The 27,536-nt window shown below is 41.9% G+C and overlaps 1 protein-coding gene across 1 annotated transcript in view; it reads left to right on the top strand.

Annotated features, from left to right (window-relative positions):
* The window catches only part of DAAM1 (dishevelled associated activator of morphogenesis 1), a 172,826-nt gene that overhangs the window by 118,541 nt on the left and 26,749 nt on the right, over nucleotides 1-27,536 (top strand). The window contains exons 13-17 of the mRNA XM_068544676.1: nucleotides 1,046-1,233; nucleotides 1,740-2,039; nucleotides 2,344-2,451; nucleotides 10,373-10,479; nucleotides 23,223-23,307. Of these exons, the coding sequence (XP_068400777.1) occupies nucleotides 1,046-1,233; nucleotides 1,740-2,039; nucleotides 2,344-2,451; nucleotides 10,373-10,479; nucleotides 23,223-23,307 (788 nt within the window). The remainder of the gene's footprint in view (nucleotides 1-1,045; nucleotides 1,234-1,739; nucleotides 2,040-2,343; nucleotides 2,452-10,372; nucleotides 10,480-23,222; nucleotides 23,308-27,536) is intronic.

Here is a 27,536-nt window from a genome sequence, read left to right as displayed (position 1 = left end):
TTCTCTGCAAACTCTGATTTTGGAGAGCTCAGAAGAGAGTAAAAGACAGAGAAAGCTAGAATTTAAATGTTATCAAATTCAGAAATAGAGACCAACTCTGTATAGCTCTGCCCCAGTAGGTTCTATCTCTAGTGGGTTTATTGGTATAAAAAGACTAGGGATTGGGGCCAAGTATTTGAAATGAAAATCTGCAGGCTAAACTTCATTAGTCCTCTTTTCCAAAGAGTATTACTCCTGTAAGTGCTAGAGTCAGCAGATGTGTTGGCAACATAAGTAAGCATTATGCTAAATGGGATGCCTTTTTCCGTTATAGCAGGATTGGGGGAGTGAGTGCAACTACAGCTGAGAGCTAATATTTTTCACCTCGTATTATCGTGATTCTCATGCTCAGCAGGTACTACTGCCCTTAAGGTGTTTAATGCTGAGATAATAACATTTGCTTTCGCAAGTTTTAATAATTGTTTGCCAGCGCATAAAACACTTCAAGTCCAAGGGGCCCTCTGAGGGGAGTGGGAGCAATGGCTCCACACTGGGACAAACCCTGGGTCCGGCAGCAGCACTTCCTCCCAGGGCAGGGTCCTCCCTTTCAGCCCCTCTGCTAGTGGGACCTGAGCCAGCAAACCTAGCTAATGAACGCTGGACTTGCCTAGTTCTCATTTCTAAGTTGTGAAAAGAGGCCCTGTTAATAGTCATTTTCCCTAGTGTGGCTAAAGGGCCATTTCTAGGACAGGATTCTGAATTACATACCAAGCAGGCACCATTCACCTCCACAAATCGTTGCTCACGCCTGTGTTCCAGCTTTGGAACTGCGACTGGAGGGCCTCTTCAGCCTTTTACAGAATGTAGTTGATAAAGTTGTTCATCTGAAGCCCCCTCCAAGCACAAGCACCGTTGAGCCCATGAGTTGCTCCCTTTGATGGAGAAGAGGAATGATATTTACCTAATAAAGAGCCTCACAATCACCCTCAGTCGATCTTCTGTTTAGAGAACATGCTTCAGCTTTGAAGAGTTCACCGTTTTCATGTCCAGTTGTTTTCCTGTGTAGAGCACAATGAGTTACAACAGAAGTTGGAAAAGAAAGAGCGAGAATGCGATGCCAAGACCCAGGAGAAGGAAGAGATGATGCAGACCTTGAATAAAATGAAAGAGAAACTTGAAAAGGAGACCACTGAGCACAAGCAAGTGAAGCAGCAGGTGGCGGACCTCACGGCCCAGCTCCACGAGCTCAGCAGGGTGAGCTCACGAGCCCCGGGCTGGGTCTCCCATTGCTGGGCAGCTGCCGAGGCCTCCTTATCCCGGAGCCCCCATCCTTAAGTAGACAGCTCTGCTGGGGGCAGTAGAGCCTGAACCGTCTCCTGACCCATCACGGTGGTTGTGCGACCTGTTCCCTCTGCTTACCGTGCACGTTAGCAGGGGTGGTTGGAGGTGTGTGTTTGTTCTCCAATGCAGATCCTCTCACAAGAGCAAGGAAATCACATTAGCTTCTTAACATGAAAACTGATTTCATGAAAACCAAACTGGAGGATGGTACCAGAAGTGAGAGACACGTGAGCCCTTTGCAAACGAGCACTGGAGTGCCACACACGAGGCCACTCAACTTACTGCGCCTTTAAGCCCACATTCTCAGATGTGTGAATTTCTCTATAATACACATGTTAGGCAAAGTTTCAGACCCTAAAAATCATCCAGTGCATTTACTTCTTCCGTTCATGTCCTCTTTTCCTATTTTTATTTTTCAGAGGGCCGTCTGCTCTTCACTCCCCGGTGGAGCCTCGCCTGGAGCCCCCGGGGGGCCCTTTCCTTCCTCTGTGCCCGGGCCCCTCCTCCCTCCCCCACCACCCCCGCCTCTGCCTGGTGGAGCGCTTCCTCCTCCACCCCCTCCCCTCCCCCCGGGGGGGCCCCCCCCTCCCCCAGGGCCTCCTCCCTTGGGAGGAGTCATGCCACCTCCTGGTGCCCCCCTGGGTCTGGCACTCAAGAAGAAGAACATTCCTCAGCCCACGAACGCCCTGAAATCCTTCAACTGGTCTAAGCTGCCTGAGGTGAGCCATTTGTTCCAACTTTCCCTGTAACGGATAGCATTAGCAGCCCACTGTGTTGTCTCTGACCGGGCCGCCCTGGCTGTCCAGTGATTTCATTTTCTAGTGTGGACTCAGGATTCTCACTAGCTCAGATATTCAAATGATAAAGCTTCTGAAACAAGGGGCCCAATTTTTGAAGCCAGCTCATTCTGAGCATCTGGTAGAGTGAAAAATTTGGGATAGCAGCACTTTGTAAAAAATAACTACATCTGTGCTTTTTGTGTCTAACTATAAACCCCAGCGCTTCTTAACTTGATGTTTGCAGAACAAACTGGAAGGAACAGTGTGGACCGAAATTGATGATACAAAAGTCTTCAAAGTTCTAGATCTTGAAGACCTGGAAAGAACTTTCTCTGCTTACCAAAGACAGCAGGTAAGAGCATGTGCCCTCCAGATGCTAAAATAATTAAGGAGTCATGTTCTTGTGCAGGATCCCTGGGCCATCTGCCATAACCATGATATGATAGGCATCTTAATTCTAGGCTGTCTGGTCTAGCCTATTATGTTCCTGCAAACAGCATGGCGTGTGGGTCTGCATGTGTGTTTAGGTTCCTGTCTGTGTGTGTGTGTGCGTGCGCACGCGTGTGTGTGTGTGTACATGTTGAAGGTATACAAGCTCCTTGTTAGGGAGCTTCATGCTCTGGTGTCTTTCCACAACACCGTCTCCGCTGGTGGAAGGAGCTCTGTATCTTATTGTCACTTGTGCTTAGTCAAAGGGGCCACCAGGGGAAAATAGTAGGAGAGTTACCTAACTTGTACTGTCACCCCACAGTGTTTGTTTCTGAAGCTATTTTAGTTATAATATTTATATCTCAGATGGTTATTATCAGACGTGGACTGCTTATTTGAAGTAAATGGAACCTTTTGAAGTATGGGGGTTGGTAAATTACTATAAGTTGGCAGCTAGATAGAACCTAGAAAGAAGTTTTTGCTCTGTCCTGAACATGATCGACTCAGAAGTGGGGCTGTGAAGGCTGGGCAAGTGTGGGGATGGCAGTGGAACAAATAGGACCCGAGGAGCTTCTGAAAAGTGAGCAACATGATAGTATGAGAACATGCGGTTTGATTTGGTGCTTGCTAACCTGGCCAAGCAGTCAGCGTCACTTTGTGAGCTTGGTCACATCGGTGCGGTACCTCTCACCCCTCGAGAGGGCATCTTAGTAGAGTTCACAGCAAAGTGGCTTGGTGCAGAGAGTCTCAGAAGAACAAGGAAGAGGTGGAGTGGGGTGTTCAACAGTCAATCGGAGGTCTGGGAGGGAAAAAGTGAGTCTCAGAGAGTAAGGGGAAAAGTTCAAAGGGTGACTGAGGGAGAGAAATGATGAGAGCAGAGTGTGTCTTAAGGAACAGGAACAGGCAGATGCCAGGCATCTGCGTAGGGGCTTTCCTTGGGTTTTGCTGGGAGGCCCTTAACTCCCGTGTGAATCATTCCCAGGGTGGAGCATCCTCAGACAAGCAGCAGACTTCCTAGTCTGCTTAGGCTTGGCTTGGTTCCCAAGAAAGAGTGTCTCAGAACAGAACTGCCAGGCACCAAGGGAGAAGATGGACTGAGGCTGGGGAGAAAAAACAGCTGAGGGTTTTCTTTTTCAAAATGGCCTTTGATGCAACTAAAATTGAAAAGAAAAAGTAGTACATCTTTTAGCCAGAATATTTTCCCTTAAGTGAGAGAATATTTCTCCGCAGTGCCCTTAACGCTATTTTAATAAAGTACAAAAATGCAGGTGGTTACCTGCCGTGGCAGAATGACTGTAAGATAGGAGCACTCAGCTGGGACCCCCCCCCCCAAAAGTATGACGGCAAACTTGTACAATGTCATAAATACCAAATAAAGGAAAATGAAGAAAAAGAAGGTAGGACGTTGTCCAGTTGAAAGCAAGATACCTTATCTTTCAAAGGACAAACAAAAGATGTGTTGAGAGCTCTTGTATGGCAAGTACTTGGACCAGATTCATTCCTGGATGGCCACAACAGGCCTCCTCTCTCTCCTGTCCCACGAAAGTTTCCTCTGGGCCTTAACGTGAAGTAGGACATTTTAGCCAGTTTCCTGGTAGATTCAAATAATCTTCTGACCTAATTACACGTCCTGCTGATTTCCTACTTCAGTTTCAGTCACTAATACTGGTCCATTCTAGTTGCCTAAGATGAAGGTTTGGGAACTTAGAGAAGTAAATAAAAGGAAGAGAAAACAGCAGTTATTCCAAATGATGCTATTCAAGTCTGAGCTTGTGGGTTACATTTATTATGAAGGCAGATGGTTGAAAGACCCAGGTTTACAAGACTCATAATTAACTGGCTTTCAGTAGAAGGTGCAGAAGGATGCTGCCAAAATGCTCTGGGACAAACATGTGGACAGTTCTCAAGAGCTCCAGGAGACAGGGTTGCAGAAAGCCTAGCAACTGGGTAATTGTCTCCTAGCAACCAATTGCTGTTTAAGTAATCAGTAGTCATGCCAGTCAGGATAAACCAGAACATTTCGGTCGCACTTAACACTAAGTAGTAGACTGGTAAGTAGAATCATTTGTGACATTTGCAGTAGTACTTCCCGGAGAAAAATTTCAGCACACCCGCTCAGCTTGACTCAAGTGTGTCTCCCCTCTTGGTGTAAGAACGTGAGATGAGAATTTTTAAACCATAAAGGTGTTTCCCAAATGAAGGTAATTTGAGCCATTCCATTGAATTTATTGAGTTTTGAGACAGAAAATCGAAAGATGAAGACAGACTAGTAGGAACATATAGGATAGACTAAAGGAAACGGGGTGCCTGTCATTGTGTCCGCTAGTCTCGTAACTAATGGCATCGTCAAGACCTATGCATTTTCATTTTAGTCTTGGCAATGCTCTATATAATTATTGTTACACTTGAATTGCTCTCTTTTCTACTCCCAAATGAATACCAGGAACCCTTCATTTCAATGATTTCTCCTCTTTCTTCCCTCCATAGTTATAAAACCCTGGTCAAACTCTCTGGATTTCAGCCAGTTGTGTGGCCAAGTAAATTTCTCAGAGAGGCAAAGAACCCATGAATACCATTGTCTGTGTGCATGCAACAGGAACACTACACAGAGTAAGATTTTGAAAAAAATTTCAAGCTTCAGATTAGTATAATTTAGGTGAACACTGATTAATGACATGTAGGAGAGATTTGATATAAGTAAATGTACACACACACAAGATGTGCCCTGTTGATATGAGAAATATTGAATCATTAAAAACAACAGATATTTTTACTGTCTGCTTTGCATATACAGTATGTCAAAGGACACAAATGTGTTCAACTATTGCACAGGTCTATAATGCAGCTTATAGTATTAAAGCAGAGATGAGGAAAATCTGCAGATAACCAGAATATAGACTAAAAGATGATAATCAATATTAAGTATCCATTACATTTTTGGTGCTGAATATAATATATACAGCCCCAATCTCATCAACCCTAATTTTTAGTTCTCAAGGAACTGATACTTATTTGTTCATTTAATCTTCACACCAACTCTTTGAGGTGAGTAGTATTCCTATGTCACAGATAATAAAAATATGGCTCAGTATGTACTCAGTGTCCAGACAGATGTACAAGTGGCATAATTCTCAGTTTCACTTTGTTCTTATTGATGGCTTTATTGATTATGAAGGTTAGACTTTGTAAAGGATTTTCTTTAACTCCAGTTTTAAGAACAAGATCATTTCTATTCGGGATTCTTTTTTTTTTTCCAGTGTGGATATCAAAGGTGTGCAGAGCTGATTATGTAAGCTTATGTGCCACAAGAAATGGAATTTAATAGCATACAGTTATTCCCCTGCACACATTACAAAAGTTCATTTGAAAGTCAGTGTTTTGAATCTCAGAACCTCTTTTCCTCATTGAAACTGTACTATACATGATCTCTAGGCCAGCCACAAGAGACTTATTTTAATACATAATGTAGCACGTTGCATAGTAGTACTATCTCAGTTACAATTAAACAACATTCATATTTGTTTTGTGGGAAATTTTCATCTCAAGATGTTATAAATTCATTCTCCCTATACATGCAATTTGGACAGAGAGAAAATGAACTAAAGGTACTACATTTACCTAAAGGCACACATATCTCTGTAGCAACAAATGAACAGCTGGTTATCTCCATTCCTCTTCCCCACTCTTTGCCTGGGGACACCCCTTCTTTTTAGGTCCTATTATCAGCACGTGATAGAACATTTCAAAGCCTCTCTGCTTTGAAATAGTTACAAAGGATAACTATCCTAGGCTCCAGAATCCAACTCTCTGCTAACATGTCATATACAAGTCATTCTTGGCGTCCCATTTGGAATAGTCAATGGTCTCTTCTGAATTTTAATGAATGGCCAAAGAAATTTCTTTTTTTATTCTTTTTATGTTTTTTGTTATTCTGTATATCTAGTTTTTACATTGAACAATTATGTGATTTAGGACATTGATTTCAATAAGCTTTGTCCTTAGTCATGGCATATGAAGACAGGAGATAAAAATTGTAAATAGTGGTTTTTCTTAGTACCAAAGTATAACGTACAGGTTCTATATAGCTGGACAACATGGTAATAGTTAATCAAATACAGGGTTTTATATAAATATTAGTGCGTGCATTTCTCTGGAGAGGGATCTCCAGCTTTTATCAGATTTACAATGGGATCTCAACCTCAAAAAGATTAAGAACCGTCCATATAAAGGTTGTCATTGTCTATGAAATGTTGAGTCATTATTTCATGGTGAAACCCTATCTATAGGAATTTATCAGCCCTGGCTCCTGAAAATGCAAGCCCCAACTTCCTATTTATTTTCCAAACCCTAAGCCCTACACCAAAAATCATCTGGAAAAATCAGACATCCTGTTAGGTGGAGCCAGATGTAGGCAATTCTATCATGTTTGGCCCAAGCCAATTAGTGAATAATTTAAAGTTTCAAAAAGAATGTTAACTTATTTGAAATAGACCTGGAAGCATCAGTGTTTTTAACATTCCCCATCTAATAAGCTTTGTGATTTTATTTAAAATGTGATGATTAAAGGACTCTTAAAATAGGGGAATCTCAAGATCTCCAATTAACCTAACTCTCACATGGCATTCCTCATCCTCACCTCTCAAAAGATAAGATACATTACTTAGCTATTAACTGTTACACTTAGTGCTGCTGCTGGTTACAAATGGGAGATCTTGACCAGCTGTGCTTCAACTCAACTGAAAAGCAGGGCAATAGGCAAAAAAATGGACTTGATCATTGGCTTGAAAGATACAATGATTGTAATGTGTGATAGCTTCCAAGTATGGAGCTCATAAATATGTGACAGGTACTGTACAAAATGCTTTACATGCATATCACATTTAATACTCACAATAAAAATCTGGTTGTTTACTTCATTTTACAGATAGTGAAACTGAGCCCCAAGTCACATCCCTAGTAAATGCTTGTGGCCTGGTTCCATAGACCACTACAGTAGAGATTAATTTCCACACAGTGGGAACTTAGGGAGAATGAGTTGCCAGACACCTTCGTACAAGTTTCTTCCTTGAAGGCCAGACAGGGAGAGCAGGGTCTAAATTCAACTTGCAACTTGTCTCTTTAAGAGAGAAAAGTAGGGTAAGATGACCTCATGGAGTTCACTTCACCAAAGTTTTTTCTGCCCTTGAAAGGAGAAACTGCTTTTACAGGGGAAGAGTGCTAAGGAGTTTCAGGGTAAAAAACTTGACAGTTACAACAGGGACAAAAGAAAACTGTGACATCAGAGGAAAGAAAAGTTTCATGTGGTTATCACTTTATTTTTTAAAAGCCATTCCAGAAAAGTAATCCCCCCTTGTATGGGTGGAGCAAGGGGAGGATACGTTTTGTTTCCCATTCGAAGAATGATGTGAAACAGCTCATCTGTGTAAACTTGGCCTTGGCAGTGCTGCCGGGACCAGTGAGGCCTTAAGGAATCTGCTAAGTAAACGCTGATTGTGTAAGTAGTTGGCCCGAAAGCTGGGGTGTGTTTTGCACACTGAAGCTTTATTCCTGCCATCACGGCAAAAATATGCAAAGAAAGCTGTGACTTTCTCATAACATGTCAATTACTGCTTCCTCTTTCCCTTCCTCACTCCAGGTCTTTTCTATGAGCTATTTTCAACAGAGGCTGTTGACCTTGTATGCATGAACAGCCCCAGGGCAGTGGGGACAGGACCACCAATGGCTGCACAGCACATGAATCACTTATTGTCTCTTAATTGCAAGTTGTTTTTCCTCATACCTACCCAGAGCGCCCACAGACATTGTTTGGACTCTCGGGGAGTACTGAGTGTTGGTTTTACTGACCTATATTGTTGAACTTGTCATTTTTCTTTTCTTAATCCTTCCTAATGACACAAGAAGATAGGAGATTATTCCATCCCCTCAAAAAAGCATATTTTGCTGGTAGCACATGACAATGGGAGTAGTTCCCTCAAGTTAGTAGAGTTGATTGATATTTTCTGCTTCAAGGGAAAACCGTGAAATCTGTTTCATGTTGAATACGTGGAGCCCAGTGGTCCTTTCAAAGAGGGTTTGTTCCTTCACCACTTTGAGTCTTTCGGGGGTGTTTTAAGCCCTTTCGTTTCTGAATTTGATTTGCCACCATTGAAAATTGTGTACAGCACATGCCATCTTCTCTCTCTACCCTGAACGCTTAGTACCCTGCTCTTCAGTGTATCTTCAGCCAGACTCTCATCTTCATCAACTCTCATTGCTGCTCCTGGGAGCATAAATCATCTCTTACCCTGTGTCACTGATCTCCTTGACCTTCCCCTGTTGGTTGCTGTGATTTCTGAACTGCATGTATCTGATTTGCCTTTTCCATGCCTCTGCCATGGCTGTAGGATTTCTTTGTGAACAGTAACTCCAAGCAGGTAAGTGAGCTAAAACCCACACCTTGCTTAATGTAACTCCTTGGCTTACTATAAGCTCAAAATGTCTTGGTTTTCCTGGGTTTTTTTTTTTTCTGATAGTGTAATGCAATGCCTACTTAATTTCACATTGGGTTTCAACTCTTAACTGAATATTGAGAGGTATGCCTGAAATCTCAGCATAATACGAAACAGTTAAAGTTTGGTCACACGGTGCCTCTTATTATAAACTCCATGTTGTCTTTGTTTCCTAAACTGTTATCCAGTTCTAGAACTCTTTGGTTTCCTTACTTTTTTTTTTTTTTTGGCCAGAGTTCCCTATTTTTTAATCTTTTTTATTTTTTAAATTGGGGTATAGTTGCTTTACAATGTTGTGTTAGTTTCTGCTGTATAACGAAGTGAATTAGCTATACATATACATATATCCCCATATCCCCCCACCTTGGACCTGCCTTCCACCACCCCCCTACCCCGCCCCTGCGATCCCATCCTGCCCATCTAGGTCACCACAGGGCACCGAGCTGAGCTCCCTGCGCTATACAGCAGGTTCCCACTAGCTATCTGTTTTACACATGGCAGAGCACATATGTCAGTCCCAATCTTGCACGTCCATTCTCTACGTCTGCTTTCCCTTCTTTCATTTTTTAAATGGCATGATCTGTTTTTTAAATTGATCCTGACCTTTAACAAAATCAAACTTGCTATTTATCAAGTCAATCTATGTTTTCACCTTGATGCCCAGTTTACTCAAACAGTATTTTATGTATGATTGTTTTATGCCTCTTCCTCCATAAATTATGACTGGCCCTCATTGCTTACAGCTCTCTGTACAGCAGTAGAGTGTGCAAGTAGTGTTTTATTGTTAATTGAGGTAAATCGAACCAATGCCTTGAACTGCGCCCTCCCCGTTGTCCATCAGGCTCCAGGGTAATGAAAGGTACCATCTGGGCTTGGGAGCTTCCTGTTGCACATGAAGACGTTTGGGAGGTTTTATTGTTCAGCTTTCTGAGTGTTCAGGATGCAAATGGTTCTGGGGTGAATGGGCCCTGTAAATGGCTGGACCAGCAGTGGCACGTTTCAGCTGAGCTTGATTCATAGTGACAGTCCTTCTGTCTGCTCTCCATCGGGATTTGGGGGACAAAAGGAGGGTACCGTTCGTTGATAATTTATGCATCTTCAACTTAGAAGCACTTTGTTCTTCCAGATAATGCTTTTTCAAATGTGGGTGGTCAGCTTTTCTTATTTTCCTTTGTCAACTAGATTTTAGCCTTTGTTTCAATTCCACCACCTCCATACATTCCCCTGCTTACTGCCTCGGCTTTGCATCTGTGTGTGTGTGTGTGTGTGTGTACAGCAAATATAAAGGAAAACTGTGTATCCGAAGTCAGAATGTCCTTGTTTGACTTTGATGGATTTCTTTCATGCTCTTTATAGAAAGAAGCAGATGCCATTGATGACACACTGGGCTCCAAACTTAAAGTCAGAGAGCTTTCGGTGATTGATGGTCGGAGAGCTCAGAATTGCAACATCCTTCTATCGAGGTATTGTTGATGTTGTCTAAACATTTCTGCTAGGACCAACTTTCCTTTTTTTTTTTTTTAAATTTAATTTTATATTTTCATACAGCAGGTTCTTATTAGTTATCTGTTTTAAACATATTAGTGTATATATGTCAATCCCAATCTGCCAATTCATCTCACCACCCCTCGCCCCCGCTTTCCCCCCTTGGTGTCTATACGTTTGTTCTCTACATCTGTGTCTCTATTTCTGCCTTGCAAACCAGTTCATCTGTACCATTTTTCTAGATTCCACATATATGCGTTAATATATGATATTTGTTTTTCTCTTTCTGACTTACTTCACTCTGTATGAGTGAAGTTTCTAGGTCCATCCGCATCTCTACAAATGACCCAATTTTATTCCTTTCTATGGCTGAGTAATATTCCATTGTATATATGTACCACATCTTCTTTATCCATTCATCTGTTGATGGATATTGAGGTTGCTTCCATGGCCTGGCTATTGTAAATAGTGCTGCAATGAACATTGGAGTGCATGTGTCTTTTTGTGTGTTTTTTTTTTTTTTATAAATTGTATTTATTTATATTTTTTATTTTTGGCTGTGTTGGGTCTTCGCTGCTGCACGTGGGCTTTCTCTAGTTGTGGCGAGCAGGGACTACTCTTCGTTGTGGTGCATGGGCTTCTCATTGCGGTGGCTTTTCTTGTTGCAGAGCACAGGCTCTACGCACACGGGCTTCAGTAGTTGTGGCTCATGGGCTCTAGAGTGCAGGCTCAGTAGTTGTGGCACACGGGCTTAGTTGCTCTGCGGCATGTGGGATCTTCCCAGACCGGGGCGTGAACCTGTGTCCCCTGTATTGGCAGGTGGATTCTTAACCACTGCACCACCAGGGAAGTCCTGCGTGTGTCTTTTTGAATTATGGTTTTCTCAGGGTATATGCCCAGTAGTAGGATTGCTGGATCATATGGTAATTCTATTCTTAGTTTTTTAAGGAACCTCCATACTGTTCTCCATAGTGGCTGTATCAGTTTACATTCCCACCAACAGTGCAAGAGGGTTCCCTTTTCTCCACACCCTCTCCAGCATTTGTTGTTTGTAGATTTTCTGATGAAGCCCATTCTAACTGATGTGAGGTGGCACCTCATTGTAGTTTTGATTTGCATTTCTCTAATAATTAGTGATGTTGAGCAGCTTTTCATGTGCTTCTTGGCCATCTGTATGTCTTCTTCGGAGAAATGTCTATTTAGGTCTTCTGCCCATTTTTTGATTGGGTTGTTTGTTTCTTTAATATTGAGCTTCATGAGCTGTTTATATATTTTGGAGATTAATCCTTTGTCCATTGATTCATTTGCAAATATTTTCTCCCATTCTGAGGGTTGTCCTTTCATCCTGTTTATAGTTTCCTTTACTGTGCAAAAGCTTTTAAGTTTCATTAGGTCCCACTTGTTTATTTTTGTTTTTATTTCCATTACTCTAGGAGGTGGGTCAAAAAAGATCTTGCTGTGATTTATGCCAAAGCATGTTCTTCCTGTTTTCCTCTAAGAGTTTTATAGTGTCCAGTCTTACACTTAGGTCTCAAATCCATTTTGAGTTTATTTTTGTGTATGGTGCTAGGGAGTGTTCTAATTTCATTCTTTTACATGTAGCTGTCCAGTTTTCCCAGCACTCTTATTGAAGAGGCTGTCTTTTCTCCATTGCATATCCTTGCCTCCTTTGTCATAGATTAGTTGACCATAGGTGTGTGGGTTTATCTCTGCACTTTCTATCCTGTTCCATTAATCTATATTTCTGTTTTTGTGCCAGTATCATATTGTCTTGTTTACTGTAGCTTTGTAGTATAGTCTGAGGTCTGGGAGCCTGATTCCTCCAGCTCCGTTTTTTCCCCTCAAGATTGCTTTAGCTATTTGGGGTCTTTCGTGTCTCCATACAAATTTTAAGATTTTTTTTGTTCTAGTTCTGTGAAAAATGCCATTGGTAATTTGATAGGGATTGCATTGAATCTGTAGTTTGCTTTGGGTAGTATAGCCATTTTCACAATATTGATTCTTCCAATCCAAGAACATGGTATATCTCTCCATCTGTTTGTGTCATCTTTGATTTCTTTCATCAGTTGTCTTATAGTTTTCTGGGTACAGGTCTTTTGTCTCTTTAGGTAAAATTCCTAGGTATTTTATTCTTTTTGTTGCAATGGTGAATGGGACTGTTTCCTTAATTTCTCTTTCTGATCTTTCATTGTTAGTGTATAGGAATGCAAGAGATGTCTGTGCATTAATTTTGTATCCTGCAACTTTACCAAATTCATTGATCAGCTCTAGTAGTTTTCCAGTGTCATCTTTAGGATTATCTATGTACAGTAATCTGCAAACAGTGACAGTTTTACTTCTTTTTTTCCAATTTGTATTCCTTTTATTTCTTTTTCTTCTCTGATTGCTGTGGCTAGGACCTTCAAAACTATGTTGAATAATAGTGGCGAGAGTGGACATCCTTGTCTTGTTCCTGATCTTAGAGGAAATGCTTTCAGTTTTTCACCATTGAGAATGAGGTTTGCTGTGGGGTTTGTTGTATATGGCCTTTATTATGTTGAGGTAGATTCCCTCTATGCTCACTTTCTGGAGGTTTTTATCATAAATGGGTGTTGAATTTTGGCAAAAGCTTTTTCTGCATCTATTGAAATGATCATATGGTTTTTATCCTTCAATTTGTTATTATCATGTATCACATTGATTGATTTGCCTATATTGAAGAATCCTTGCATCCCTGGGTTAAATCCCACTTGATCATGGTGTATGATCCTTTTAATGCGTTGTTGGATTCTGTTTGCCAGGATTTTGTTGAGGATTTTTGCATCTATTTTCATCAGTAATATTGGTCTGTAATTTTCTTTTCTTGTAGTATCTTTCTCTGGTTTTGGTATCAGGGTAATGGTGGCCTCGTAGAATGAGTTTGGGAGTGTTCCTTCCTCTGATATTTTTTGGAAGAGTTTGAGAAGGATGGGTGTTAGCTTTTCTTTAAATGTTTGATAAAATTCACCTGTGAAGCCATCTGGTCCTGAACTTTTGTTTGTTGGAAGATTTTAAATCACAGTTTCAATCTCATTACTTGTGATTCGTCTGTTCATGTGTTCTATTTCTTCCTGGTTCAGTCTTGGAAGGTTGTGCTTTTCTAAGAATTTGTCCATTTATTCCAGGTTGTCCATTTTATTGGCATAGAGTTGCTTGTAGTAGTCTCTTAGGATGCTTTGTATTTCTGCAGTGTCTGTTATAACTTCTCCTTTTTCATATCTAATTTTATTGATTTGAGTCCTCTCCCTCTTTTTCTCGATGAGTCTGGCTAAAGGTTTATCAATTTTGTTTATCTTCTCAAAGAACCAGCTTTTAGTTTTATTGATCTTTGCTATTGTTTTCTTCATTTCTATTTCATTTATTTCTGCTCTGATCTTTATGATTTCTTTCCTTCTACTAACTTTGCATTTTGTTTGTTTTTCTTTCTCTAGTTCCTTTAGGTGTAAGGTTAGAATGTTTATTTGAGATTTTTCTTGTTTCCTGAGGTGGGATTGTATTGATATAAACTTCCCTCTTAGAACTGCTTTTGCTGCGTCCCATAGGTTTTGGGTCGTCGTGTTTTCGTTGTCATTTGTCTCTAGGTATTTTTTGATTTCCTCTTTGATTTCTTCAGTGATCTCTTGGTTATTTAGTAACGTATTGTTTAACCTCCATGTGTTTGTGTTTTTTACGTTTTCTTCCCTGTAATTGATTTCTGATCTCATAGCACTGTGATCAGAAAGGATGCTTGATATGATTTCAATTTTCTTAAATTTACTGAGGCTTGATTTGTGACCCTAGATGTGATCTATCCTGGAGAATGTTCCATGTGCACTTGAGAAGAAAGTGTAATCTGCTGTTTTCGGATGGAATGTCCTATTAATATCAATTAAATCTCTCTGGTCTATTGTGTCATTTAAAGCTTCTGTTTCCTTATTTATTTTCATTTTGGATGATCTGTCCATTAGTGTAAGTGAGGTGTTAAAGTCCCCCACTATTATTGCGTTACTGTTGATTTACTCTTTTATAGCTGTTAGCATTTGCCTTATGTATTGAGGTGCTCCTATGTTGGGTGCATATATATTTATAATTGTTATATCTTCTTCTTGGATTGATCCCTTGATCATTATGTAGTGTCCTTCCTTGTCTCTTGTAACATTCTTTATTTTAAAGTCTATTTTGTCTGATATGAGTATAGCTACTCCAGCTTTCTTTGGATTTCCATTTGCATGGAATATCTTTTTCCATCCCCTCACTTTCAGTCTGTATGTGTCCCTAGGTCTGAAGTGGGTCTCTTGTAGACAGCATATATATGGGTCTTGTTTTTATATCCATTCAGCAAGCCTGTGTCTTTTGGTTGGAGCATTTAATCCATTCACATTTAAGGTAATTATTGATATGTATGTTCCTATTACTATTTTCTTAAAAAATTTATTTTTATTTTTATTTTATTTATTTTTGGCTGTGTTGGGTCTTTGTTGCTGCACATGGGCTTTCTCTAATTGCAGCAAGCGGGGGCCACTCTTTGTTGCTGTGCACGGGCTTCTCACTGCAGTGGCCTCTCTTGCCGTGGAGCACGGGCTCTAGATGCATGGGCTTCAGTAGTTGTGGCTCGCAGGCTCCAGAGCACAGGCTCAGTAGTTGCTCCACGGCATGTGGGATCCTTCCAGACCAGGGATCAAACCCGTGTCCCCTGCATTGGCAGGCAGATTCCTATCCACTGCGCCACCAGGAAAACCCCCTATTACCATTTCCTTAATTGTTTTGGGTTTGTTTTTGTAGGTCCTTTTCTTCTCTTGTGTTTCCTGCCTAAAGAAGTTCCTTTACCATTTGTTGTAGAGCTGGTTTGGTGGTGCTGAATTCTCTTAGCTTTTGCTTGTCTGTAAAGCTTTTGATTTCTCTGTCAAATCTGAATGAGATCCTTGCCAGGTAGAGTAATCTTGGTTGTAGTTTCTTCCCTTTCATCACTTTAAATATATCGTGCCACTCCCTTCTAGCTTGTAGAGTTTCTGCTGAGAAATAAGCTGTTAATGTTATAGGAGTTCCCTTGTATGTCATTTGTCATTTTTCCCTTGTTGCTTTTAGTAATTTTTCTTTGTCTTTTGATTACTAATTTTTCTTTGTCTTTTGATTACTAAAGTCAATTTGATTACTATGTGTCTCGGCATGTTTCTCCTTGGGCTTATTCTGCCTGGGACTCTCTGCACTTCCTGGACTTGGGTAGCTATTTCCTTTCCCACGTTAGGGAAGTTTTTGACTGTAATCTCTTCACATATTTTCTCAGGTCCTTTCTCTCTTCTCCTTCTGGCACCCCTATAATGCGAATGTTGTTGCATTTAATGTTGTCTCAGAGGTCTCTTAGGCTGTCTTCATTTCTTTTCATTCTTTTTTCTTTATTCTGTTCCATGGCAGTGAATTCCACCATTCTGTCTTCCAGGTCACTTATCTGTTCTTCCGCCTCAGTTATGCTGCGACTGATTCCTTCTAGTGTATTTTTTCATTTCAGTTATTGTATTGTTCATCTCTGTTTGTTTGTTCTTTAATTCTTCTAGGTCTTTTTTAAACATTTCTTGCATCTTCTCAATCTTTGCCTCCGTTCTTTTTCCGAGGTCCTGGATCATCTTCACTATCATTATTCTGAATTCTCTCTCTGGAAGGTTGCCTATCTCCACTTCATTTAATTGTTTTTCTGGGGTTTCATCTTGTTCCTTCATCTGGTACATAGCCCTCTGCCTTTTCATTTTGTCTGTCTTTCTGTGAACATGGTTTTCGTCCCACAGGCTGCAGAATTGTAGTTCTTCTTGCTTCTGCTCTCTGCCCTCTGATGGATGAGGCTATCAGGACCAACTTTTCTATCATGTGGCTCCAAACCACATGTTTGGACTCGTCCTTTTACCTGGACTCTGCTGAGGGTCAGTTCTCCGAGTTTCTTTTGTCTGACGTGAAGAGGACCGTTAGTGCCTCCTTTCCCTCGTGGAATATGTCACAGCTGGATGCCTATTTCTTGCAGTTTAATTTCCACAGACTCTTAAATCATAAAGAGCAGAACATCTCAAATCAATGTTTTGTTTTGTTTTTCCAGAGAGCCTATAAAATGGACTTTACTGTTATTTATACCTCTCAGCTTTAGAGATTCTTTAGCCATTGAAGTAACACTGTCACAGAATCAGCATCCACGCTGAAGGCATGAAGGCTCTTTGTTTCATTTTGCTTTCCAAAGTCACCTTTTTATACTTCAAGATTATATTATTTCATGCTGTTTGTGAACATTTTTATGACTAAAAAATATGTAAAACTCAAACCTCAGTGAAATGCTAATTCATCCAGTCCAGCCCTTTCAGAAGTATTTCTCATAATTAGTGAACCATCATGGCCTTGGAGCTTGAAAAGAAGAAAGAAAATTCGGGAACCTGGAATCTGATTATAGCTTCAGGCAATGTGTCAGGTCGTCCTGGGCATTTCAAGTAGTTTTTCTGAATCTAGTTTCTTCTTTCTCTAAAAGGGACTTTCACATTAGACAGATACCTCGTGCTGACGAAGGGAAGGAAAATATAAAGAATTCTGAATTTTGAGGCATTATGTATAAGTCACATTGGTTACATTCTGGAAAGAATGTTATATATGTATCAAGGCTGGCATAAGGTGACTTTCAGGGAGAGTGAAGACGGAAAGTAGTAGTTGTAGTAGTTCTTATTTTTCACATGGTCTTAGAGTTTAACACACAGCACTGCTGCTTGGTTTGCAGCATAGAAGTTTGATTGATAGCCAGACATATATTACTTTATGGAGCAAATGTTTCTTTTAGTGAAAGAGAAATTGAAATTTGTCAAGACTCCTGAATTTTAATACAACTTAGTAAGGTAACATGAACCATCCTGTTAGCATTTAATTTCTGCCTCTGGCTGGAAGCTGTGTAAGTGGCCAGGCCCTGTGTTTATCCCTGCTTTTGTTCAAGAAGACACCACTGAAAATAGTTTTGAAGGGCTACATATTTTTTTTCTATAGTCTATACAAATTGTTTTGTTAAAACTTCTTTTTACAAATAATGTTTTTACTTAATAGCAAAATTAAATGAAAATTTGGGCAGTTTTTCTTTTAAAACCCTAGAATTTCCCCCTCTATTTTGCACTTTTGCAGTCTAGAGGAGCACTTTAAAAACAACTTGGCAAAGGGAGCTATCACTCTGAATTTCTATAGTAATTTAAGTGCTCTAGCTGTGACCCAGTTTCTCATAGACAGATTATTCTCAGTACAAGATGCCACCAAGGGTAATTACACTAGTTATAGATAAGGTTACAACTTCTTCTGGCAAATTTCCCATCCCATTATTGGAGGAATTGTTTCATATTGTGGTATATCATTCCCTCATTACATCAAAAGTGTCAGAGGCTAAGGTGACTTAGAATGTGAATGTGTCCAAACTCTCTAGAAGATAATTTTAAGAATTTGCCTCGTATCTGTTAAATTATCTATTAATATCCAATTTAATGGATAAGTATTACAATGAGCATAATTTAAAAATGTATTATGTATAACAAGGTGATTTTGAGATGCAGTTAACCTTATGGTAATTGGGCCTTATTGATCAGGGTCTAAAACCTTCTCTGCCACAGAGGATTCAGTACCACATGCTTGTCTGCTCAGTGGTCAGTGGTTTTACTCTCTCATCAGGAAAGCACAGGGCTAAAGGTAAAAGAAATTAAGCAGAACTAATTTGTTTTTATTTAGTTGTTTAACCAGTCAGCGGTTGGTTTACCTTGCTTTCACTCTCCCCTTTTCGTTGGCAGTGCATGAGTACACACAAAAGGAGCCAGGGGCTTAAAGGAGGGGAGAGCTGTGATACTTTGCTTTGATACTTTTTGCTTAGAGTTATCGCTTTGGAGTGTTTGTTTGCCTGGCACTGTGCTGGGTGCCATAGGATGTCCCAAGACTTAAGGTAGCACTGTTGCCTTTAGCAGCGCATGGCTAATTGGAGAACAGTGACACAGGAGAGATGACCTGTGAACAATTCAGGCCTTAGACTGGTCTGGATGGAAGGGGATGGGGAGCCCAGCCAAGGGGGCGAGGGGGCAGCAGCAGGGTGTCCCTGAGAAAGTGGGCCTCGAGGGCCATTAACAGTTACACCGGCAGGGGAGTGGAGGCAGTTCCAAGGGTGCAGCAGGAGCAGAGGCACCGGAGTGGGTACAGGCGGAGCTATAGAGAGAGCCCTGTAATTGCAGCAGATGATTATCACTTGGATTAAATGAGACCAGGCAGGAGGGCCTGAGATCCAGGCCTGGTGCCTTTGTCAGGGCCCGAGTCAGCCCAGGGTCAGTCTATAAAATGGAGGTAATGAAAGCAGTGGGCTTGTAAGAATGAGACCCAGCGTGTGAGAAGCATTGACAGAGTGCCTGTATGTGGCAGCTGCTCAGTTAATGGCCCGTTTGTGTACCCGGGGGATCCGGAATTGGTGCCATTTGTTCCAGAGAACAGTACTGTCTTAATGAGGTTTTGAGTTTGATCTCTGACAGGTTCGCAGGATAGGCTGGAGGGGTCGGAGCTGGAGGCACAGGCTGCTCTCAGATAGGGAGCTCTTTCTATTGCCCAGCTCAGACCTGATGAGGGACAGACTGGAGAGAGACAAAACCTGTCACTAGCGTTTGGAGACTGATTTTCTGCCTGGGGACAATGAGTAGGAATATTTCCAAGTTGAAGTCAAGATTTCCTACCTTTCCACACTTAGTGTCTTTCTTCTTTTCTGCTTATTTCATTCCCAAAGACTGGCGACCCTCTCTGTGTCTTACCTTGCTGACTAGGAATTTAATTACCAGCCACGCAGTCATTACACCAGATTCCACCCCGGTGAAAGCCCGTGGCATGTTCCATGGGCGGTATTGTGATGCACACGTGTCTGCAGCGCTTGGTTATCTTTAAAAGCTCTTTCTTACCCCCATACCGCGAAAGTTCGCAGACCCTTTGGCCAGGGGCACCTGCCACAGCCTTGCCTGGAGCCGAGAAGGCAGCCGGAAGGAAAGGCCTTCTCAACCCAGGGGCCGAGCAGGGGAGGAAGTACAGGCCCTTTTCATGTGCTCACAGCATAAGAGGCCAGCGTCCCTCACAGCGCCCAGAAAAGAGGCTGTCTGGAAGGTGTGACACTCCAAGCCACCAGGGACCCTGCCTTTTACAGACTTGAGAAGTGAGTAGAATGGACACAAGGTACCCGAGAATGAGACCCGTTCGTCAGGCCCCTGGAAGAGCCAGCAACAACTTCTCTGCTGTGTGTATGTGGGCGACATGGGGCAACTTAAGATTCACTCTGCTTTATTCCCTAAAACAGACCTCTCCCTTCTGTTAAAAAAAAAAAGAAAAAGAAAGAGAGAAAGAAATTTGGAAGCTGGCTTATATTGCAAAATGAACCCACCTAAAATACACTTTTATGAAGTGTTCTGCCATTCTTTTTTTCCAGATGCTCACTTAACATGACAGCCGGGGTGTAGTAAACCACAAAAGGCTACTTTAAAGGAGAGGGATTTGGCTTAAATCCACTGAAGCAGAGCTAAAGCTGATCTAGCCATCCATCCTTAACTTAGTTTAATTACGCCTGGATGTTCCAGTTCTCTGGGCAAATTTTTGAAATACCTGAGTAGAGCAAGGTGGAGTTAAATACTGGTTTTAAATGGCTGGTTTGTTTCCTGCCTTGCAAAGAAAGTCGAAGTGGATGTCTCACAAGTTGCCACCCTCCTGCACACCAGAACACTGCCAAGCTTTAAAAGCAATTAAAAGGTTAGGATTGGTAGGGTCCTTAAATTACAGAGATTAGTGACTCAATCTGTGGATGACAGACGATACTAAGAACTCTTTGGCAACCTATAGAAGCCTCCCAGAGGGCCGTGTACCCTTCTCCTCTTTCCCCAAAGGTACAGCTTTTTTGTCTGCTCCCGCAGACCACGTGCAAGGCGGGATGTTGACAGGTAGATTTTCTTAAGTACTAGCCATTAAAGTCTCAAGTCTCTTTGTGGGCCACATGAAGAGAAACCAAAATTGTTATGAATTAGAGCTAGTGTTTGGTCCAGACAGCCTCTGGGGATTGAGCAGCATAAATATATACAATTTCAAAAGCAAGAAGTTCTGCACTCCATATGGGGAGCTAATGAAATGCAAATCTGATACTTCAAGTATTGTTCTCACTCTGATGTTCAACTCCTTTTCTCTTAAATGCAAAACAGAAGGACTCAGCAGAAAGACACCATAAAGTGGTTTCTTCAACTCCATGTGAAAAGGACACAGAACTAATCTTTTTTTTTTTTTTTAAATACGTGGAGCTTTTCTCGTGGTAACTAGACATTTCCACAGCCAGCTGGTTTTCATCAGTGGCAGTTTCAACCTTACTTAATGTCCCACTTCTCTGGCCTTGCATGGCTACACCATGGTGTTTGCCCTTACTTGACTCTAGAGCCTTTAGTGTCCTGGAATCTAGGGCTACCCAGGGCCCATATGGTAGAGACCTTGATGCCGGGATACAGTTTTTCCCGTCATATGTTTTTACCCATGCCAACTTGGCTAAATTGTTCCATTTAAGTTTGGGAGTTTTCCATTATGATGTTCTAGTGAACATATTCATGGGAAATGACTGACTCCAGAATGACTAAATCAATCTAGAGACGTCTGCCCAGATCCAGAGTCGCTCTCCACAGCCCAGGAGTTATTATGGTGCTACAGCTTGGACTAGGGAAGAGAATGGGTCTTATTCTAGAACATGGACAATTTGGCATGTTGCCTAGGTGCTCTGTTTGGGTTTGAAAGCATGAAACAGAAGAGAATGATATTTGTACAATAGGATTCCCAAATCTGTTCCTTCCCTGGCCTACTTATTGGTACATGAAACAACATTCAGTTTCAATAGCAGGATGGATGGTTTTAACAAGATCGTGTCAAAATCTGGAGAAACAGGACAAGCCAGAGGTGTCCAGAGTGGGTTCTTGCCTCCTTCATGGGCTTTGTGGCCACCCCTGCACTCATCCAACCCTCTCGTTTACCTGGGAGAGCACAGCTGACCATGTACGCTTCATGTACCCTTGTGTGGAGTGTTTCAGCTTATCATTAGATTCTCTCAAACATTATAACCACCTTTAAAATAAGCACCATGTCTTCTAATTATTTTTTAATTCTCCCAGGTCTAATGGGTGCTCTATACAGAGAGGAAACTCTGATGAAACAATGGGTATGAGAGCACTTTGGGAAGTTTCATGATAACCCTACTTAACGCTGTTTATTTATCAAATAGCTGCCCTTGAATATTAATGTTACATAAGTACTGCTGCTTTTTTTTTTCTGGGTGGAAAAGTCTGCCTTGCAGAGTATACATATAGTTTATTGAGCCCTTTCTATGGCCAGACACTATGCTACACATGTCTCATGCATTATTTCACTTTATACACATACAAAAATCTTTTTTGTTTACATAGGTTGTCATTATCTCTATTTTATAGATGAAGAAACTGAGGCTGAAGAAAAAAATTTTTCCAATTTTTCTGACACTGACCAAGAAGTGTCAGAGCCAGGCACAGCCTGTCTGATGCCAAAGTCCCTTCCTTCAAATGTTACACATGAAGGCTGTATGCCTTGCTCTATATTTGTGTGTTCATGTCTTTATTCCCAGTCCTAAATGTCATTCTTCTTGAAGATCATAAACTAGAAGAACAGATCGAATAATTGTACTATAACACGTTAGTGGTAGCTTATAAGGAAGTAAGATTTTTTAAATAAGTCTGGGTCTGATGCTTACAAGTAGAACAAAAGAATGACCCTATTGTTACAGCTAATAATCTGATTAAGATTTTTTGCCCTGCTTAAGACTTTTGGTTGTATGTAATAAAAACATATTTTTACAAGTATGTTTTAATTTCAACTCTTTTCACAGTCAGTACTTTGTTGTCCTGCCAGAATCAAGACATAAATCCTTAATATAAATTAGTAAATCATATGAATTAATGGTAGACAGAAAAACAGAAAACAGATTTGGGTTTTTGCTTAAATCCTTCCCTATGAGATATTAACTAGATAAGCATTATTTGTAAAAAGAATTTGGGATTAGCAATCAAAAGTCTTGGATTTGTGTTAGATACTGCCCCTTTGTATATGTTTGACCTTGGGCAAATCACTTAGCCATTCTGAGCCTCAGTTTCTCCCTCAATTAAAAAAAATCATCACAGTTAATTTGAATGCCAAATGAAATAATACACATGAAAACTCCTCAGCTATACATTTTATTTTGTATATCAACTATTCCGTTTTTTAACAATAACATAGATCCTGCTAACCTTCTCAAAATCCATTTTTAATATGAGAGCGAACTTTAAACACTCCTGACACATAAGTCAAAAAGTTACTTTTCCCCTTTCACCTTTAATTTGTGGATACTGTATATTAAAGAAAACAGGTGTGTGTGGGTGTTTTCCCTATTTCTCATCTTCCAATCCCTTGTTTAAGGAAACTAAATGGTAGAACATAACAGCTTTGTTCTCTGTGTCAGCAGAGCATTAGAAAGCCCTGGAAGAATGTTAAGGCCCTTTCAAAATACTATTTTTAGGTGCAACATTGTCAGGAAATAAGCTTTCACTGAGAGATTTGGAGAAAAACGGCACTTGAAGATCAGCAGCTGGGATAGCAAAATGAGTTACCTTGTATTAAATTTTTATGGCTCAAGCCAATATCGTTAACAACAAGTAAAATACTCTTTCTCCAGGTTGAAATTATCCAACGATGAAATCAAACGAGCAATTCTAACCATGGATGAGCAGGAGGACCTGCCCAAGGACATGTTGGAACAGGTGAGCTGCCGGGCAACGCTCAGAGCGCAGGTGACACCGGACTCTCAGCAGGGAGCGGGTACTGAGGAAAGAAATCTGGTTGTTGCTGGTAGATGATTTCCTCATCTCTGAATTGAGGAGGTTGAACCAAGCTTCCACACAGCTCTGTCAGAAGCCTCTAGGACTTGATTCTTCCCTTGTTTCCAAAATGATGGGCGAGAAGGACGGTCCAGAATTTGTCAAATGCCTGGGACCCTCGATGCTGGCATCTGTCTCTCATGCTGCCTGCCATCAAGTTGTTACTCCTTAGCCGGTCATAGAAATCTACTAGCTTTAGTAGAAAATGTCTGTTTCACTGGAATATTGAGAATCTCAGCGCTGTGAGGTCACAGGCTGCACTGCATAAACTGAGTCATTGCTTAATCCCTGACACAATTTGTGTCTTGGTCTTGGCTCACTGTTCCCACAACCACAAAAGCCACTGTTAACCCCCTAGCACTGTCATCTTCATCAAAACACTCGTATGTGTCATAAGGTGGGGTGTAAACTTCTTGGGGCTGGGCCTTGTCTCCGTAAGTTGTATGACACTCTTCTTGCATTGTAAATGGCAGGAAATTCAAATGCTGGGGATCGTAAGTATGGCGTAGATTTATACACAATCAGTATACATCCTTGTCCGTGGTATTTGAAGATAATTTGTATTTTTTATGTCCAGGCCACAAGTTGGATGTGGTGCCCTAGCCTCTCGTCATGCGGTGTTTCCATAACATGCTCCGTGCAGCCACTCCAGCTGTGTTGTGTGTTGTCAGCAGCTTGGTTCAGTTATCTCCCAAATGATACTGTTGATGATACTGTACTAGCAGATGCCCCAGGGATGGTTACCTATCTCTCAGTCTGGCCCTAAATTTTTCTGTGCATTGTGGGGACAGTCTCTGAATGCTCTAAGCCTGTTCTGTCTCCTTGTCCCTGCAACAGAATCATATTTTGAGAGATTTTGGTCAGGAGGCCTCCATTTGTTAGAGCCAGGACCACTTAAGGTCAACAGTGGACACAGGTGATCATGATTCCAGGCTGAACTTGAGGTGTCACCTGTAGGCACGCTCAGCTCCCAGGAGAAGAAGAAATGGATATTTTGCTCCGCTAACAGGATCCCAGTGGAGTGCCTGTATGTGTGTGCATTTTCCACGGTTCTCACTGATTTCCCAGAAGGCCTCAGATACCGGGCAGGGAGGAGTGATGTGTGTGGTATCACCACACCTCCACGGACCCGCCCCTCCCTGAAACCTCTGCAGCTGCAGTCATCCCGGGTGAAAACCGTCACACTTAGCAGTGGAGAAACTTATCTTGCTGTCCTTTTAAGTTTTGATTTAGTTCCCAAAATAGCTAATGACTATGTTTCCAAGTCTGTTAGGATGCTCTGTGTATAAATAGTTTAAACGTATTCCTTTTTTCGAGCATTTTTAGCTCCTCTGCCCGCTCTTCCCTCCCTCGCTGAATACCAGTCAAAATAGAGCCTCTGCCCCAAGAGAGTGGAGCCCAGCTGCCCTCTGTCCCTCCCTGGCCCCCAGGTGACCCTGCGCTCCAAATGCCTGCATCAAAAATTGCTTCACCCAGAGTGAAGAACTAAGCAGAAAGCTGCTTTAGTCCTTAGGTCTTCAGCCTCTATCGATAAGGTCGTATGCTTAAAATTCCACAAGATCTGTTTACTGTGAAATTGCAACCAGCAAAATTCCTCCTTGAGGGAAAGGATTTCAGAATCTTGCCAAAAGGGCTTGTAGTGCACATAGAACGTACTTCAAGTAAATACAAGTACGAAAATCAGTCTACTGAAGCAGAATCTGGCCGAGTGGGATACTTCCGACCTGGCCTCTCCCCATAGTTCTGAGTGTCTTGCTCTCTGCTCATCTCCCAGGCTCTTTCTTTTCCTCCTTATTCTACCCCCCTTCCTCTGCTTCCTGTGCCTTCACACAGCGTCCTTTACTACTCGTTATGATCTGCATTTGAGCCACATTCCACCCCTCCTCTCCTGCTGCTTTTAGCCACTGAGATCAGATCTCAGATGAGATCCATACACTCCTCTTTCTTGGGCTGCACACCTTTCTCCTTATCTCCAGGTGTTTGTCTGGCTCTTCATTCCTCTCAAAACTGTCCAAACACAGTCTGTTCTTGACTCTGACTTGAGACGGCCTGAGCCTTTAGCCTGTGCCTCTCACTGTGCTCTTGTGAGTAACGAGAGACAGATGGTGTCTGTGTTATCCTGAACAGGGGCCTGTAGGCTCAGCAGCGCAGGTATGGGGGGACCCCTGAAACTAGAACTGAATTTCCTTGTCCGGAAGGTAAAAATCCAAACTCGGGGGAAAAAATAAGCCTTGTCCTCTCTCTTCCTCTTTCCTTCCCTTGCCCTACTACCTTCCCTGCAGCACTGAGGACGAACAAGAGGACACTTGTCCAGTGTTACCATTTGAACATGGGAACATCCATGCCTAGAAGCTCTCAGGCCACCAGACCTGTGAATCCCCTGGCATCTACTTCTGTCTTTCCGCCTTCCACCCCATTAGGAGAGAGGGGTGTCCGGGCTTCTGCTCTGGCCCATCCTTTCCTTGTGCTCAGGGACCTCGCCCAGAGGGCCCTGCCCCTCTCCTCAAGGTCTTCCACCTTGCCCTCTCGACATGTAACTTGTTCAGGTCCCAGCCCTTCCCACACACACCTCTTAAGACCGCACATCCCCATGTGCTACTGTCCTCTCTCTTTTTTGACACAGCCAGTTCTTGAAAGCTTGTTCACTCTTCCTCACCTCACTGCAGTCCGTCCTCCTCACCTCCCTTAAGCTGTTCTCACTAAGGGTACGAACTTTCTTGTTGACAAAGCCAGGGAGTACTCTGCAGTCCTTATCTTCCTTGATGTATTGGTGGCATGTGACACTGATTGCCACTTGCCCCATGGTGAAACACTTCTTCCCTTGGCCCTGTGATTCCACATAGGCCCCTCCGCTGCCTTCTAGGAAGGTTCCTCTTCTTGTTCTCATCCCGTCAATGCCAGCTTCTCTCCAGCCCTGCTTTTTTCTCTTGATGGGCCCCCTGATTACCTTACTCACATCCATGCATGTTGTAACCCACACCAAAGCTTTGTCTTCCAGATTTCTTTGGGATTTCAGACCCATTTGTCCACCTGCCTACTAGAAATCACGACTTGGTTCTCTTGCCAGTATTTCAAACACTAAGTTCACCTTCTCCTCACCCACCCTCCTCCAACCTTCAGGGAACAGGGTTCCCTGTTACACTCTGCGTACATCATTGCCTAAGCCGGAAGCCTGGACCTCAGCCTTTTGACCCTCATCTACCACAGTTGACAAGTCAGGCCAGTTCAAACCCCATAAATAGCTCTAGAACCTGTCCACTACCCGTTCCAGGCCACCACCGTCTCTCACCTGGATTACTGCATCAACAATCTAATCACAACCCCCAATACTTTTGATCCTTTCTAAGTCTTTCTCCATTCTGCAGGCAGAGTGATCTTTTTAAAGTGCAAACTCATTCCCCTACTTGAGATTTTAAGTTACATCCCATGCCCTCAAAATAAAGACTGAATTTTTTACAAGGGCCTTGCTCCTCCCTGACCTTGCCCACTGCTGCCCTCCCCCACTGCTGTGATGGCCGCTCTTCCTCCTGTGTAAGTGCTGCCCTGCCCCTTCCAGAACCCAGCATGATAAGCACTCTGCCTGGAATATATTTCCAACCTCAAACCGTTCATCTCCTTCCCTGTAGTTCCAATTCTCTTTCTCTGCTGGTGGTACCCAGACTGACTACCTTTTCTGAGGTCCCTTAATTAAATCCAACAAACATTTGAAAACCTGCTAAATGGACCACCCAATGCCAGCATCAAGTTTATAGGGAGGATCTCAGGGTCCAGAGGCTCAGTGTAATTTTTTTTTAAAAAGTCCAAGAATATTTGATCTAGAAAATTGCACACAAGCACAGCCCTGGGCATACACATACACGTTTGTGCCTTTAAAGAAAATTAGACACATACAGAAGTGCTTTTTCTACTTTAAGTATTATTGCTATCTCTTCCACATTCCATGCTCATTTCTTCCTCCAAAATAAAATATGGAATCAAAAACTTCACATCCCATTGTTTTCCTCTCACCTAACTCTACATGGAGCAAAAAATGAGATGGAATTAGATAAGCCAAAGAAATAAGCAAATTGATTAGAAAATACACATAAAAGTACTCATTTCAGCATGATGTA

Source organism: Eschrichtius robustus, chromosome 1 (assembly GCF_028021215.1).
Source record: "Eschrichtius robustus isolate mEscRob2 chromosome 1, mEscRob2.pri, whole genome shotgun sequence".
NCBI lineage: Eukaryota > Metazoa > Chordata > Mammalia > Artiodactyla > Eschrichtiidae > Eschrichtius > Eschrichtius robustus.
This window is presented reverse-complemented; position numbering and strand designations above follow the sequence as displayed.